Below are 17,175 nucleotides of genomic sequence, written 5' to 3' on the forward strand. Positions count from 1 at the left end.
TAATTCCATTTTGAAGTCAGAATGACTCTCCTTCATTTCTCATAACATAAAAGAACAAGAGTAGGAAAATTACTGTTAGATCGACCAGAATGATCTATTATTTATTTAATTGTTTTAAACACCGCCTTTCTACCAAAAAATGACATTCAAGGTGATTTAAAAATAATTTAAATAGATTAAAATAATAAATACACATTAAAATATTATTCTGGTCTGGATCCAAAGAATCATGTAACTATTTCTGCATACCCGAGGGAGCTTTTGTTTTTCAAATGGCACAGCCCCTCTTTCCAACTTGCTTTTGAAATTGAAGAGGAGACATTGGGTATTTCTGTTCAAGGACAACCAAGTCAAAAATCCCAATGGGCACGCCTAAGGTCACACGATGTAGCTTATATGGAGGAAAAAGCTATCTATGGTTACTAGTCATGATGGCTATATGCTTCATCCAGGATCAGAGGCTGTATACTTGGGAACAACAGTAGGAGGGTGCTTTTGACCACCTGTCCGGCTTGTGGGCTTGCCAGAGGTGCCTGGTTGGTAGCTGTGGGTTATAGGATGCTGGACTAGTTAGGCCGTTGGTCTGATCTGGCAAGGCTCTTCTTATGTTCGTTTTATCCCAGTTCATTTGAAAACCATCTTGGTTGCCAGAGTGTAAACTCCACTGAAAACTGTCTTTAGAATTATGGTGATGATGCTTTTCCATTCAACAGGAGCACAGGGCAGCTTTCAGCCATAAAATTCAGGATCTAAAATACTCATGAGTATTAATTCATATAAATATATAAATAGAAAAATAATGCTATTTATTAGAAGTCAGTGCAACATAATTAAAAGCTAAAAGTATTCATAGCAACATAAACAGGCAGTAGCCCCCCCGCAAAAAAGCCTAATGAGCTTCCTAAAGGCCAAAAGGGAACTACACTGGCATCATAGGTGCCACTAACAAACAGGCTCTGTCTCTAGTGATAGGCAGTACTGTCTTAAATAAGGAAATCACTTGAAGGAGGACTACACCAATGCATGGGAAGACTCAAATGAAAGTCAAAAATATCACCTTGAATTTTAGCTTGGAAACAGGTTAGTAACTAGTTATGGGGTGTTTTTTTAAGAACTAGTGTAATTACTAATTTCTAAATCACCTAAAATCTATTTGGCGCTCTACAAAATAAAATAAACGATAGTGTCTGCCCATGGGTGTGCAATTGAAATAAGACAGATTATGCAGGAAGGGGCAGAGGACAGGAAATGGCCAGGAACATGTTTTCAGTCACTTTGCTATCTAAAAATAGAAGAGAAATGTCTCAGGTTGCTGAAACGAAAGATTTTATTTGTTAAAAAGTCCGATGCATTTCAGCCTGAGATCCTTGTGATATAGGGTGGGATACAAATGTCTAAATAAATAAAATAAAATAAAATAAATATTTCTATATTAAGGCCTTCAGGGGATTATCAAAACTTCTGCAGAAATTCTTATAGTAAATGCCTCCTGCTAAAATTCACTGGTGACTAAATCTTTGTTTTCAGCATCCTGAAACATTTCTGTTCTATTTGTGGGTCTATTTTTGATGCTTTCCTGCTTTTACATCTTTGTGCTATCTAAACCACATCATGCCAGTCCTTTTACAACTTCATTGGCTGCTAGTCCAGGTCTGGGCCCAATTCAAAGTGCCCAATTCAAAGGTATTAACATTCAAAGCCCTAAACGGTTTGGGGCCAGGTTATTTGAAGGAATGCCTCTTCCCATGTGTACCTGCCTGGATATTAAGATCATCCACAAGGGCCCTTCTCCGTGAGCCTCTGCCAAAGGAAGTGAGGCAGGTGGTTACTAGGAGGAGGGCTTTCTCTGCTGTGGCACCCCGGCTGTGGAATGAGCTCCCCAGAGAGGTCCGCCTGGCGCCTACACTATACTCCTTTCGTCTCCAGCTGAAGACCTTTTTATTCTCTCAGTATTTTAACACTTAATTTTAACTTAAATTTAAATTTTATTCTTCTAATTCTGTATTTTAATCTTATATCAATTTCTGCTGCATGGTTTTTTCCTGGTTGTGCTTTTTATACTGTATTTTGTATTTGTGTTTTTAGACAGTTGGTTGTTTTATTATGGTTTTAATTTTTGTGAACCGCCCAGAGAGCTTCGGCCATTGGGCGGTATAAAAATGTAATAAATAAATAAATAAAAAGCAGAATAAGAGCAGGAATAGGAAAAGCAGGGTGAAAAGTATAAAAGAAACTTTTTGAGCAACAAAAAGTACCTTAACAGATATGCATTGAACTTGGCATAGAAAATATTGCAAACCCATTTCAAACCATGCATTCACACCCTGGTTTGCAGTCAGTCCTTAACCATGGTTTAGGTATTCAGTTATAACACTTAACTGTGAAATAAATAGTCTGAAATAAATAGAGATGTGCAAGAAATAAATAGTGAAAATAGTGTCTGAAATAAATAGTTATGTGCAAGTATCATCCCACATCAATTTATCCAGAAAAGCATTTGGGCTTCTTGAGTATTTCTGTTAAACACTTCAAAATCCTCAAGTAGTTTTTTCTGAGCATTCAAGAGGAATACCTGAAAAAGTGAGAGAGAAGGTGAGAGGGCTTTCCTGCCATTTCAGCAACTTTACCAGAGTTTTCTGGGGTGAAGCTAAGGGGGAGTTTGAATTTTGAGGTCTCCAATTCAATGTCTTGCATCATCCTTGTAAATAAGTAATAATTTCCTGCCTCTTTAACACATGGTTATGTTATTTTACAGTAACATGAGACCTTTGAGTATAGTTATGCGCTGTCCAGTTTTGGAGAAAGTTGTCCTGGGAAATTCACTTTTCTCAGGAGCTTGATATTATGTGGAGGGCATTTTGATTTTTTTTATCATGCCTTTAGCTTTTGGCCAGATTGGATACCAGACTTGAAAAAGCATTATCTTTTGCAAAAAGCACAAGGAATATACCAACCAAAGTATGTTAATGATTAGAACATTTAAAGAGCACTGTATTTCTAATTTTAGGAAACCAGGGCAGAGGTTTTAAATAAAGTTAGAAAAGAACATCCAGCATCTTTGATGTTGTAAAATGATAATTTATTCAATTCATTAATCCATGAAGTTGTCTGTGTGTGATCTCTGCCTCTAGCAATTGAACAGAAATTGTTTAAATATTGCATCCTCAAAAAGGGCTTGGGAAGAACCTGCAAACCTTACTACAGTTAATAGGGTGGCTGAACACAGAGGAGGACAGGTGCTTATATTATTATTTATTACATTTATTATTTATTGCATTTATGTACTGTCCCATAACCAAAGCTCTCTGGGTGGTTTACAAAGATTAAAACACAAAACATTAAAAACAAATATACAAAATTTAAAACCATAGAAAGCATAAAAACAGATTACATACAGATTACGTAACTTTTTGATAGTTGGGCAAGAGAATTGTCATACAGGAGAAAAGCTGCACCTGCTTAAGTTGCTTCTTCTGCACATCTATTAAAGGTGCAGGAGCCCTGTCTTTCTTTTGTATCCAGTCACCCTGCTCGTTAATCAGGCCTTTCCAGTGATTAGTATGATTGATTTTGCATTGTTGTCCAGGCATTTACAGTAAATTGTAGATGTCTGGAAAAAAGCAGACTGATATTTGCATTTTATGGTTTTAGGAAATCCATTCATAATCCAAAAAGAAGCTCAACAGTAAATGCTTGTGCTCTGGCAAGGAGACTGAAGCCCGTTATTCCCTGTATCATCATGGGAGCTCACAAATGAGGGAGCTGCTGGTCTGCTCTCTGTCATATTTTAGTGCCAATAGTCTGCAGATGGCCAGAAAGTGGAACTAGTGCAGCAGGGTCAGGTGATACAAGGGACCAATAGGGTTACACCTCATTCTGGATCCTCAGTTTGAGCAACTTACATTGTTTAGATATAGCATTATCTGCTCTCACTTTCTCGGCTGAACAACCAGTTGTGTATTGGTCTATCTGCTTGTCCTGAAGCAGCTACCTTCCTGACAGCAGTTCTAATTTGATAAATATAAATAACAGAACGGCTTACAAAGAAGGAAAAAATGATTGTTGCACTACTATTCTATTGTAACAAGCTAGCCTCCATTTCCCCAAAAAGCATTTATGCAAGCAGGGAAGTCATGGGTTCTAAAGTCTGACGATGTGTAATTCTGTAGGGTATGACTATGAATAACTGCAAAAGAAGGAACATGGAACCCTTTCCCTAAACTTCTAATTAGAAGTTCATGGAATGAAGGTAAATGGTTGTGTCTTGGTCAAATTTAATCCCACAAAAGTTGATGGAGACTTATTTCAGTGGTAAGCTGAAGTTGATTATTACCAGCGGTCAAGTCATAGTGGTTATGCAAAACATTAAAAAACCCACCGGGGATTAGTGTAAGTGCCACTGGAGGATGAGAGTCACAGAGATCCTTCAGCATTTTGTTTTGAAGAAGGTGAATGTTTTTGCTAAAAGTTGACAAAACATTCAGTGTTGAAACATTCAGCCTTGCGGTTGCTGTGTCTAGGGCCAATAACTCCGATTTTCAAATCTAAGTTTTTCTACAGAGTATACATACAGAAGGGAGCTGAAGCCAATCATGTATAATGCACATGTCTGCAGCTTTCACACTTAACATGTTTAGGGGTATACTTAACTGTCTCAAGTGCAGACTTCTAAAATGTGATGTGTGAAGTGGCCCTTAGCCAAGCTTGTTTTCTGTTATGCTCTCCCTATAGATGAAGCAGAGAGCCATGACCAAATCCATAACAGGTATGCATTGGCTTTTGTGCATACATGTTATGTTTTTATGTATACACCTGAACTGTTGCGCATGTACATTTTTGACTGCTATGTGTTCTTGAGGAAATGCTGAATTTTGCCACACAAATATCTTAAGACATTGCGTCCTGCTTGTGATCTACCTAGCGGCACCTGGCTTCATCAACTATTGTTAGAGATGGAGTGCTACACCAATGGTTGTCATCCAGTATGGGGATTGTTGTGATCTTAAGACCAGTTTGGACTTGACACTTCCAATGCAGTCTATTTGGCATCAGTCAGGCAACGTGCTGGGGAAATAACTTGGAAACGTGCCTGGAAATGAATCAATCTAGCATGTGCATTACATAATTTGTCTTGCCAAAGAGCATGAGCTGTATTTCATTTCATGATAAGCTATTCAAACAAAATGGAGGGCAGGCCCACTCATGTCTTGAACTATATGCCACTCTGAATACACATTTTAAAAAATGCCAAAAGCTGAACTTTGTTCATAGGAGTGGTCATATTACGATGTGCACAAGATTATTCTTTCTTGGTCTTCCCCTACTCCAGCCCCCCCCCCCATTTTTTAGTTTTTATGACATATAGAATCATTTCATGCTCTCCACTTCCCTGAGTAATGGAAAGTCCTACAGTATTATACAGTTCCTTTCTGAAAAGATAATACTTTGAGATTTAGGCGGTCCTAAACATGCTTACTAGAGAGTAAGCTACATTGAGCGTAGTGGGATTTAGTTTCAAATGAACATGAATAGGATTGCGCTGTTGGGGAGGATGGTTTGCAGCATCCATTGATTTACACATACACAAGTTGAGCAGAAGAGGAGAAGTAACCATACCAACAGGCAGTGTAGTTTTTAAAGCAGCATTAATTCCTAAAAGCTACTGGACGTCCTTGGAGCTACAAGACTGCTTCATGTCAGTAAGCTGCAAAAGCATTATTTTCCACTCTCTGCCAAGAATCCTGTTTTAGAAATATACAGGTAGAGTTGATGGAAAGCAAATAGGATTGCAGACAGGCTGAAACCTTTCCCATCCATCTGCTGAATTTGGAACTGCTTCTTCATTTTCTGGATGATTCCAAAACTACCCCTCCCCCCCCACCTCACACTCAGACTGGGCAAGGTTTGTTCTGCAGCCACTTCCTACCTTACTCACCAGTCCAACAGAATGGCCTGAATCGCTCATTAATTAGCATCAGTTGTTAGTAGCCAAGCCATGCCAAGACTAAATCCAAGTCACTGAGTTGCAGAGCAGCATGGCTCACAATGAAAAGGAAGAAAAGAAACGCTCTTCCAGAACATCTGAGATCCACAAGTTCAATCGCAGCTTTTAAAGCTCAGCTAAAAACTTTTCTTTTTCCTAAAGCCTTTAAAACTTGATGTTGCTTGGACTTTATACTGTTAGTTCTACCCTACCCTGTGCCTGTTTACCCTACCCAGTGCTTGTTTGCATTCTCTTCCCCTCCTCATTGCTTTACTATGATTTTATTAGATTGTAAGCCTATGCGGCAGGGTCTTGCTATTTACTGTTTTACTCTGTACAGCACCATGTACATTGATAGTGCTATATAAATAAATAAATAAATAAATAAATAATAATAATAATAATAATAATAAAGTTCAACACTTAGCAATCTTTCTAAACATAAACATTGATTCTTTTGCTTTATGAACTATCCCCTGGGATATTTGTTTGGGTGGTGTTGAAGGCAATTCAGGCTATATTTTTCCACAGAATACCACCACATGTGGGGCTTAAAAAACAATTAAATCTGCACACACAAGCACAAATGCAGCCCATAAATTAAATCCTTGATTTTAATTTCTATGTTTTGAATACCAAGATACAATGTTTAAGTTGTGGCTGGTTCGCAGATATTCATCAATCACTTGATTTCTTAGCATTTGATTATTTGACAGTTGAACAACTCAAGTGAATGTTGTGAACTGGCTCAATTGAAAAAAAAAAAAGCTGGCTGGGATCCAAAGAGCTTTTTTATTTTTATATCTTAATTTTTAATTTTTAAACAAAACAAAACAGGAGCAATCCTATCTGCCCAGTGGGATTTTTTTTATTTAGCACTCCCCCCTCCTATGCCTTGCCATAATCTGGTTTTGAAACACTTCATAGAGGCGAGCTGCTGTTTGATAAACACAGATTCGAAGCCTCCTTGTGTGTGCAGAACTAATTGTGCTGTTCTTTGGATCCAGGCCACATGTTTGGGGGTAATGCAAAGCAATATGAAAGTTCTATTTGTGGTATATGATCTGTGACAGCTCATTCACATGTGCAAGTCAATACGTGACGATGCAGTCCATGAGTGGTGATTGTGCATGTGTGGACCAGACTGAAGCCTTTTTGTGCTTTATTTAAGATAGGATAAATTACAATGTAACACATTCCGTGGGAGAAAGATATGTAAAAATATACTGTATAATGCAAAAGCTGCTAATACCTTTTAGATATACTTCTCTTGGGAAAAGGAAGTGCTGTGCTCTTTACTGAAATCTGGATTCCAACTGCAATGCAAATTTAACATTTGAAATGCCTCACCTCTGTGAGTTTCTGCTGTTCTCAAACCATTTCAGAAAGTTTGGGTGATCTTTGGGTTTGAAAAGCCACATGTCACTGAGTTAAGCGTAAACCCAGTGCTGTTTACCATGAGCCAATAAAACTAAGTGAACACAGTTTGCAAAATAACTAGCAGAGCCCCGGGGCAGTTGGAGCATAAAACAGGTATCAGCTAGCAAAACAAAGCAGTTCCGTGTACTCTCACGGTACCACAGAGCTAGGGATTTTTTGTCAAACAGAGTGAACTCTCCGTCACTAACCATGCCAACTTCTACATTTGTTCCAGATCATGGGACCCTGAAACATGAGGTAAGTGCGCCTTTTTTGAGATTAAATGTGACATTTGTTTTGTGAGTAATTTTAAAATGCTTTTTATATGTATCTGCATTAGCATAATACAGATAACTTCTTCCACCCCCTTCCTGTAGTTATTACTGTGATCTCTGAAGCAGTTCAGGCTTTTGTGCATGAAGTTCTTCTGCAAATTTAAGAAGAGAAACAAGGGGTGCAATCTGGTCAAGATTAAGCACTTTCAAGTTTAGTTGATTTAAATGAGGAAGGAGTTACTCAAGTTCGTAACTCACTGTTTATAGCAATGAGAGTTGAATGTGCCTAGTGTTAGTTGATTCACTCTGTAGGTTGTAATAAATTTCAGGGGATTTATATAGTTTTCTTCAAACTTCCTTGATGTAGTTGGCAGAAAATGTATAAGGTAACCAAGCAAGGCAATTCTCTTTAAATTCAAAATTATGGGCCACCACATGATTTCGGAGAAGTTACAAGTGGTCTACATTTCTGTAACATTCTGATGTAGGAACGAAGTTGTTATTTATTTATTTATTTATTTATTTATTTTATTACATTTATATACCGCCCACAGCCGAAGCTCTCTGGGCGGTTTACAACAATTAAAAATAGTAAACATTAAAAGCATACAAAAATTTAAAAAACATAAAAACAGTATTAAACAACAGTTTTCAGGCTGTATGCTGCAAAACGTGCAGCTAAATGCTGTCTTACGAAGCTAAATACTTGAAATAATGGAATTACTTGACATATCTTTAACATTATGATAGAATGGTAATGGAAAATAGGCACATGTTCAATGAAAAGATGTTAATTTCAGAACATTGCATGATCTTGGTGGATTTGGAGAAAGGAGCCCAAGGTTACTGCCCTTGGCTTTAGAAAAGGACAATGTATTCATTCTGTTGTATTGATTTATACTACTTGAAATACAAGAGGCTCAGTTAAATATGGATAATGAAAGCTACTTGGGCCACAGCCTTAGCTCTACATTGTTTCATATCTTGCTATTTTTGAGAGCAGTGCTTACAATTTTTGGAGTGTACTTCATTTACATTTGGAAGGGTTTAATGTGAATTGTAATCGTAATGCTTGGTTAAAAGTGTGGATTATCCCGTAAATTGTATTTACCATACTTTCTCCAGTGAAGTTGCAACACAGAAATTTTACTTTGAATTGACAATGAGCAAATTAAGCTGGTTCTCCGAAAACTTCAATTGCAGGAGTTGAGCTAGAAATACTCTTTCTTTGGAGGGGGGTGTTTGCCTTGAACGATATGCTTTATTCTCTGTGAGAATAAATATTACAAATATATCTAGGGGTAATGCTGTTGATGCACAAAACTGAAAATATGACATCCTGCAAAATAGATCTGCAATGTCGAGATTGCCATGGCAGTGGTATACCCAAAATGGCCACCATTAGGAGTTCCCATGTCCTGCAAAACTCTTCAGCAAACCAGCCAGTTAATCTTTAGTAAACTATAAAGCCATAAAAGCATGAGATGATTGATATTGGGGCACTTACCTCTTCACCTATGTGGCACTTTGATTGCTTAGATTGAGGGTCAAACCAGGGTCATGGTAGCATATGAGTGTAAATCGTACTTACTAATTCTTATTCCAAAATAAAATTGATTAGTAAAGTTGGTTATTTATGGTTTCAGTCTAGAGTCTAAGAATGAACAGGTGCAAGACTACTCTGTGTTTCCTGAAGAGATTATATAATCTCAAAGTAAAGAGTGGCTGTTTGCAGAGCTCCAAGAAAGCAGGGAAAAGTTCATTGTGGAATAATTGCTGTATATTCTTGCAGTGTTTTTGCATATGAGATTCCTTACATTTGATCATGAGATGTTGAGGTTTGCTGGATGTTCCTCTCCTCAGAGCATCCCACCACTATAGAGTTATATATAAACTGCCCAGAGAGCTTCGGCTATGAGGCGGTATATAAATTTAATAAATAAATAAATAAATAAATAAATATGGAAAAGGCCTGGCTTGAGTATTTTGTATACTTTTAATGTTTACTGTTTTTAACTTTTGTAAACTGCCCAGAGAGCTTTGGCTATGGGGCGGTATATAAATGTAACAAATAAATAAATAAATTAGGCAAGATGACTTGGCCTGCCTTAGGCAGGAAAGTTTAGGTTAACGCTAAAGTACAGCAAATTGTTACATCATCATCATCATCATCATCATCATCATCATCCTTCTTTATAATGACAATAATTTACTGCATTTGTAAAAAGCTCAAAACATAATTTGTACATCCGAATTTTCAACTGGGGTTAGGGAGACAAATATGGAAAATAGATTAACGGGGAGAAGGTAATCATAATAATTTAACCCAGATAAGGAGTACTATTTGGATTTTCTGCCTGAGCCCCCAATATGTGTTGGGCTGTTTTGGGGCCCTGCAGTTTCCAAGTGAATTTTTTTGATATTTCAACATTATTCTTTAGTTTAGAAAAACACTTGTTATGTAAAGTTTGTTCTAAAATGTTATTTAAAATATAGCCTGTTTGGTTTAATGTGCTTTGCTGTCAGTGTTCATATTCCATTGCATTGTCTTGAGATATTGCGATTGCAGACAAGCTGGCCACAGCTCACTTTGATAACTAACCCTAGCTAGATGAAGACTGGGTTTTGCATGATTATAACCTGCTCTTCTACTTTGCCCTTCCTCCCAACCTTACTATGGTGGTTAATACAGATTTTAAAACAAAGTTTCTTCTTCTGAGTTTATTATAATTGGCATTCGCAACAGGTTCCAGAGCTTTTATGTGGTCAGTTGGAGCTTCACTATAAAACCAGAGCTTTTGAAAATCTTTTTTTTAAAGGAAAAAAATGATTGTATTTGAATACAAATTAAGAAATTGTGCAACTTTTAGTGAGATCATGGTCAGAACAAACATGCAGCCCAGGATTTTTGTGTGTGTGAGAGAAATGGCTTCCCTACCCCTTTTAATTTTTTTTTATAGACATCATTTCCCCTTCTCAAGTAGCGGGTATGAGGTCTATAGAACACATAGCCACACTTCCCCCCCCTTCTCCAAATGTTATCTTTGGCAGACAATTTCCACCATTTAATTGCTGTGTGTTCTTCTACATTAAAACAAAACGAAGTGAAAATGATTTTTTCCCCTCACATGACCTTTCTGATACCAGCTCTTCAACTACATTACCATGCTTAGACCTGGTTGAATTTTTGTGATGGAAATTCTGAGAATGATTCTCTGGCATGGGAAACTTCCCTCTGTGTGTGGTGAGCTGTGTTTATAATTGCTGTTCCAGACTTTTACACATGTTGAAATATCTAGGATACCCTGGAAATAAATTCCAGAAACAGTAGGCATGGCTGGTCCTACCATGAAGCTCAGTGAAGCAACTAGCTTCAGAAGATACCATGAAGGAGTGGGGACAATGAAGGCAAGACCTGGTGTTTGACTGACACAGCGAGTCTCTTCAAAGGAGGATATGGAATCTGGCTCTCCAGATATTGCTGGACTCTAACTCCTATCAGCCCCTGCCAGCATGGCCAATAGTGAGGGATGATGGAAGTTGTAGTTCAAAACAATTTCAAGGGTCACAGGCTCCCCACCCATGCTTTAAGGTGCTTGCCCTAGTGAGGGAGTAGGAGGACAGACACCATTTGGGCTTTGCTTCAGGTAGCAAAATATCTTAGAAGGCAGGCACTTCTGACAGGAATCCTTATTTTAACATTCACCTCTGCTTAGTAAACTGTCAAAAGAAGACACATGTATAATATTTCAGAGTGGAGAGGTTTTTTAAAAAATAAGTCTCTAACTTGTGCTTTTCAAATACACAGAAACGACCGAATGGACTTCGAAAGAACTCCAGACATATGGACCCAGGTTTGTTTTGCTCTTTTTCATCATTAGAACGTTAAACTCCTACAGGAGAATGATGAGTTGGAACTTTGACAGATGATTATTTCCACCATCTCTTTGCTTTTGAGGATTGGAACTTCTGAGAACTGCCGTCTTAACAGGCAAGTCAGTGAGAGTACTGAGATGTAAATTGGCATGCAATCTGATTATAGAAATCTGTGGTATTGTCTTGTCACAGGACTGAGAAGATAGAATACCCTACCCAGTTTCTTACCACATTAACTGTAGTGGTTTCTTGCTACTAAAAGGAAAGTTGCTTGCATGCACTGTTATAGTAACATTCTCTTGTCTGTAGGCAGGCCCAGCCCAAGGCAGGTCACCGCCTGAAGTGCCAGGGACCCACTGCACCCCCATGGCCCCCTCTCCCTCCCCACCATGGCTGCCACTGCCCCTTCCTGCATGTACCCAAGAAGCAGCAGCCACTTGGTTGCCCACACACCTCGCCACACCACATCTCCTGACCCTGCCTGCTGCCAGGCAACTTAGTTTTGTGAGTGTGGACAGGCACACCTGCGTCGCCAGCGCACTGCTTCTTTTAAGTTCTTTCTGCCTTCAAGAGCCACATCAGCGCAGTTCCTGAAGGCAGAAAGACCTTACAGAGGCAGTGCATTGGCGATGTGGGCAGATGTGTCCCCGCTAAAGAAAGTAAGTCAGCTGAGCCAGGAGGCAAGGCGCAAGGGCGACAAAGTGGCTGCTGCTTCTTGAGGCTGCATGGCTAGCAAGACGCAGCAGACCCTTTGCAGGGGGAGAGCTCTGCTCTTCTCCCCCTCCTCTGCCTGCTGCACCTGCTTACTTCTGCATAATGGTAAGGCCAGCCCTGAGCCTTCGAGAAGGCAGCCACCAGGCTGCCCACGTGGCTCCTTCTCTGAAACTGGAGGAGGACAGCGGCGGCGGTGAGGATCAGCCAATGATGAAAGTGACAGTGCAGGCGCCGGCTCACAGCAAGTGGAGGCATGCTGAAGAACAGTATCAGCAAGGGCTGTTAACCCTTGCCTTGCTATGCCAAGGCTGCCTTTGCCAGGATGGTCAGGTGAGCCCTCCTGGCATGGGTGGGGGACACAATGGGTGGCATCCCCCACCCCCTGCTGCTTCATGCAGGAGCTTCCTCCTGCTTCACATAAGGCCAGCTGTGTCCATAGGGGCTACTTCTATGAATTGGAGCAGCCATGGCCTGCTTAAGTCCTGCATCTGATACACCACAGCTGACACTGGGTGTCTTGGTCTGCTGTAAGGGTGGTCTCCGGGCATCAGTGCAGTGCTACTGTTTTCACTTCTAGCTGATTAAGAAAGCACTGAAATACAGGATTGGAGGCTTTTAGCATGGCTGAAATCTACTGGCTTAGATCCAGATCAGCTGTCAGGCTGCTAATCACTTCCCTGACCGTGTTTTCAAGGGTACAGTCATATGACTAACTGAACTCCTGATATGTGTGTTGCTGCTTTGTTTTTACAAGTGGTGCTCTTAAACTTTGTTTACATACCTAGAAGCCTCTGGGCTTTTAGTTAAGTCCTCCCTCACCTCATGCAGCTCAAACAGAGCAATCCATTTTAAGCACGGAGCCAAATCTTGCAAGGCAGTGTGTGTGTGTTCTTGGCAGTTCTTGTTTTTCCTGGAGGGGCCAAAGGCAGCTGGAATCTTGAGGTGCGAGTCCCCAAATGGAATGCACCTTAACTTGTATGTTTGAATTTTAAATAATTGGCAAAGGCATATAAGCTACTACTTTGAATTTGCAGTTGTCAAGGGTGTTTACGGATATACACACTGTTTAAACTTCTGCTGTGAAGGCTGCTGCAACCTCCTCCTCCTCCTCCTCCTCCTCCTCCTCCTCCTCCTCCTCCTCCTCCTCCTCCTCCTCCTCTTCTTCTTCTTCTTCTTCTTCTTCTTCTTCTTCTTCTTCTTCTTCGATTGATAAACTTTTTGGCCGAGCATTTTTCTGCAGCTACATAATGTATGGCCAAGGTGTGTTTAAAAACTCTGTTCCCCAGTGCTCTGTTGCAAAACAATAGTGGGTGGAGGGGATTTGCAGGGGGTTGGGCCCTTCTCCTCTTTTCTTCTGCAATCCCCCCACCCCCAGCAGTTTCCCCTTGGCCCATATTTGTGTCTAAGAAGCAGTGCCAGGGTTTGGAAATGTGACTTGGCTGTGGAGCATATACTTCCAGTCCTTTGTCTAAATAAATAAAATGTCATGAGAGTTCTTTTTCTTTAGACCGCCCAGAGAGCCCTGGCTATGGGAGCGGTATATAAGTGTAATAAATAAATTAATAGTACTGCAAAGGTTTGCCTCCCCACCCCACCTCACCCCATAGTGCTACTTTATAGTAATTGTGTAAAGAGAGGTTTTTTTTGGGGGGGGGGCATTATGAGTTCTTTCTCACAGTTTAATTATGAGGGATTCAGATACAAGGTAAGTTATGAGTTGTTAAATGTTTCTAATTGGAGCAACTTGAGAACACTGTGCATTTAATTTGAAAATAAGATTGCAGCCTAGAACCAAACGTTTGGGGAAAAGCTTCATACGTGTAGGAGAAAGAGATTGATAGCTATGTTGCGACAATTTCTGTTGCTCAGTTACAAATGGTTAAAACTCTTTGATGAACTTTGGTTACCGCATGGAACATTTTGGAAGAAATGTAGTTGTTGCCTCATTGTCCCTTGACAACTTTTGTCATACTAAAGAGACTGAAACTTATAGCACAGGGGTTAATGGAGGAGAGGGGAGAATCCAGCCCATGGGCTTAATGTGGCCTGTGTAGGTTCCCCAACTGACTCACGGAGCACTCATGGGTTCCTCCAGGAGCTGGGGTTGGAGGGCAAGCCTGACCCCCCGGAGGAATCCCTGATGTTATCTCCAATCTGTGATCAGAGATAACAGCAGGGGATGAAGGCAGGCAGGGGCCACTTTGCCTACATGGAAACTTCTTCACTGAGGAAGACTCTGTGCAGCACAACGTCCATGGTTGAGGCAGTAGCCAGACAGATCCAGCTGCTGACTCAACCACAGCAGCTTTGCTTCATTGATCCTTCACATTCTTTGCTGGACTGAGCCACTTCATCTGCTCTGTGTCCTCTTTCCAACGGAAGTAGGATCAGGGCAGGTGAAACCAATGCCTAGTGGACGCACTGGAAGGTACATTTTTTCAGTGTGCCCACCAGGTATCAATTAACATCAGAGGTTGCAACCCCTTTACGTCATTTAGCCTGTAGTGGACTGGATGTGTGTGTGTGGGAGGGGGGCTTCCACTACTCACCCAATTTTGGCTCCTTGCCCCTGGTTTAATGAATGCAGCAGCACTCAGGAAAACATAAGTAGTCTTCAGCATTGTCCCTGTTAAACTTTTCTGGGTGCTGTTAGTGCTGTCTTCTGTGGGCCTCAGTGGACAAGGTGACAGAAATTTCAGTGATTGGATTTCCCATCTCTTTACATTTGAGCAAATAGCATCCGTGGATTGGATCAGGACGGAAGGTATAACCAGGCAAATAGCAGCTGGGGAAACCTTTGTCTTCAAAATGGTGCTGGAAGGAAACATTAAATCCAAGTTGCTCTGCTGCTATGTGTTTGGGAGGATTGTTTTAGCCACTACCTGCTCATTCTCCCACAGTGAGAGGGTAGGAGTGGCAAGATTTTACCCCTGAGGGTTGTTTTCTCCATTTATGGGTGCTTAGGTTGGAATTAGGTGTGTCAGAGGGAGAGAGGAGGGTAGGATGATCTATAGGTAAAGGAATAGGACAAGCCTATTTCTTCTTCCAGTTCTTCCCCCAGCCTGGAGAATTCAGAATACCTTGTCAGTTACCTGCTCAGGTGATTCTGGTGAATGCTAGACCTGGTTGCTCAACTCCCTCCCACTACAATCTAGAATTCCTGAGACCTGGAGGAAGGAGCCAACTTGGTGTGTATTATTGAAACTTGTCTGGATAATGTGCTGGATCAGGTTTGGGTCCAGTTTCTTCCAGTCAGGTTGTCTGCCCAATGTCAAGGATGGCCAGGTAGATGGACTGGCCATGTTCCACTAAGATACTGTATTGCTTGCTAAATGTTATCTCCCTTAGGCTGCCACTCTTGGGATACCTGGCCTAAATTACTTGCACAATTTCCCTATTAATTTATATATAACAAGAGGCACAGTTCTTCAGAAGCCATTCTCCTCCCCACAAAAATAGTTTGCTACCTAGTATCTCTTCCTAACAATGCATGTCTCCCCAAGCTTTACCCTTTGAAAACCTACCCTATTTTTTTTCCTTGCAGCCTAGCCTGATTTTTTCGTTATTTTATTGCCTGATGCCAAGAGAGTAATGATATCCCTCTATTGAATTTATGCTGCTGGGCACAACGGGAATCTGACTGTACAGGTCCATGCCAATAATTATTCATGGTGTCACATGTGTTTCGTTCCAGAATTTGTTTTTATAGCTGCCATTATGCTTATGGTTCTTGCAGCTTAAGTCCCTCAATGCTTCCATTGTTGAACTGTCTCATGAGGGTTGCAAAAACAAAACAAAACCCCAAGCCAAATCAAGCCGAAAAGTGGGGCTACCTCCCATAATTACACCAGCCCTGCAGGTTAGAAGTTATCTTTTGTGTCTTGTGATTGCAGCCAGATACCAAACTACGTGTGACTCAACAACAGCAATTAACCAGCTCTGTGGTTTCCCAATCTAATATGCTCATTTTCCAGCAAGTCTCTTCTTCCATGCTTGGAACTGCTATTTAAACTGTAACAGTTATGCCAGCTACAGTGCCTCTCCCCAAAAGAATGCATTAACTCTCTGTGGTAGGGCAAGAACCAGCATGCTTCATGCCTGCAACCAACTTCTTAAAATCCACCTATTACTAAGTGACCCAAATGTTCTGTCTCAAAGCGATTTGCCTGGGTCAAAGCAGTTATCTAGTTTATTCCACTAGTCTGTTTATGGCAGTGGAAAGACCCAGATTCATCAAAGGCTATATAATTGTAAGTTTTTGTTCCCAGTTGATTATCTTAAGCTTCCAGCGGTTTGGGTTTGGGAACTGGCCATCCATAGTCTTAGGAGCACCTAACTCCGCATAGGATTGAGCTGCAAAATGAAGCACACCCTGGCACATTTTGCAGCCAAATCCTGTTCCCTTCAAGTTAAGGTTGGGGTAAGATGAAGGCGGGGAAAACAGCACCAGAATCCCCTTGTTACTTAAATGTGGCTGGTTCTTGTAGTACCATCACAAGAGGCTTCCATGTTGGTCTGACTCCTCTGTAGTTCCCTCCTCTGAACAGAACATAGTGATGGCACACAAACTGATTTCCTGCCTGATCACCTTCAGGTTCAAGACCTTGTACGGGCTTGAGTCTTGACTCGTATAAACAGCAGTTGGTATTTTCTGCTCTACAAATTAGTCTAGTCCTGACTTTGTCAAAATAGTCCCCAGTTGTTCTGTTACCATTTCCTTCTAAAAAGCAACCAGTCTCGTTGTAAAGAGTACATTTGAGAAACTTGGCCCCGCTAAGACTGTATCTACTTCAGGTTTCTCCTTCTGGTGGCAGTGAGCTTCCCAGATGAGTTCTGCATTGTGTAAAGAAGCTAACAAACCACAAAATCCAACGCCACTTAAACTTCAAGAGATTCAAGGTTTAGCTG

General features: G+C 40.6%; 1 protein-coding gene across 2 annotated transcripts in view; it reads left to right on the forward strand.

The window, feature by feature from the left end:
• The window catches only part of VAV3 (vav guanine nucleotide exchange factor 3), a 194,753-nt gene that overhangs the window by 120,965 nt on the left and 56,613 nt on the right, over positions 1-17,175 (forward strand). For both annotated transcript variants that reach the window (XM_063135512.1, XM_063135520.1), the window contains 2 exons: positions 7,638-7,660; positions 11,486-11,531. In XM_063135512.1, the coding sequence (XP_062991582.1) occupies positions 7,638-7,660; positions 11,486-11,531 (69 nt within the window). The remainder of the gene's footprint in view (positions 1-7,637; positions 7,661-11,485; positions 11,532-17,175) is intronic.

The sequence above is a fragment of the Elgaria multicarinata genome, chromosome 1 (assembly GCF_023053635.1).
Source record: "Elgaria multicarinata webbii isolate HBS135686 ecotype San Diego chromosome 1, rElgMul1.1.pri, whole genome shotgun sequence".
Lineage (NCBI taxonomy): Eukaryota > Metazoa > Chordata > Lepidosauria > Squamata > Anguidae > Elgaria > Elgaria multicarinata.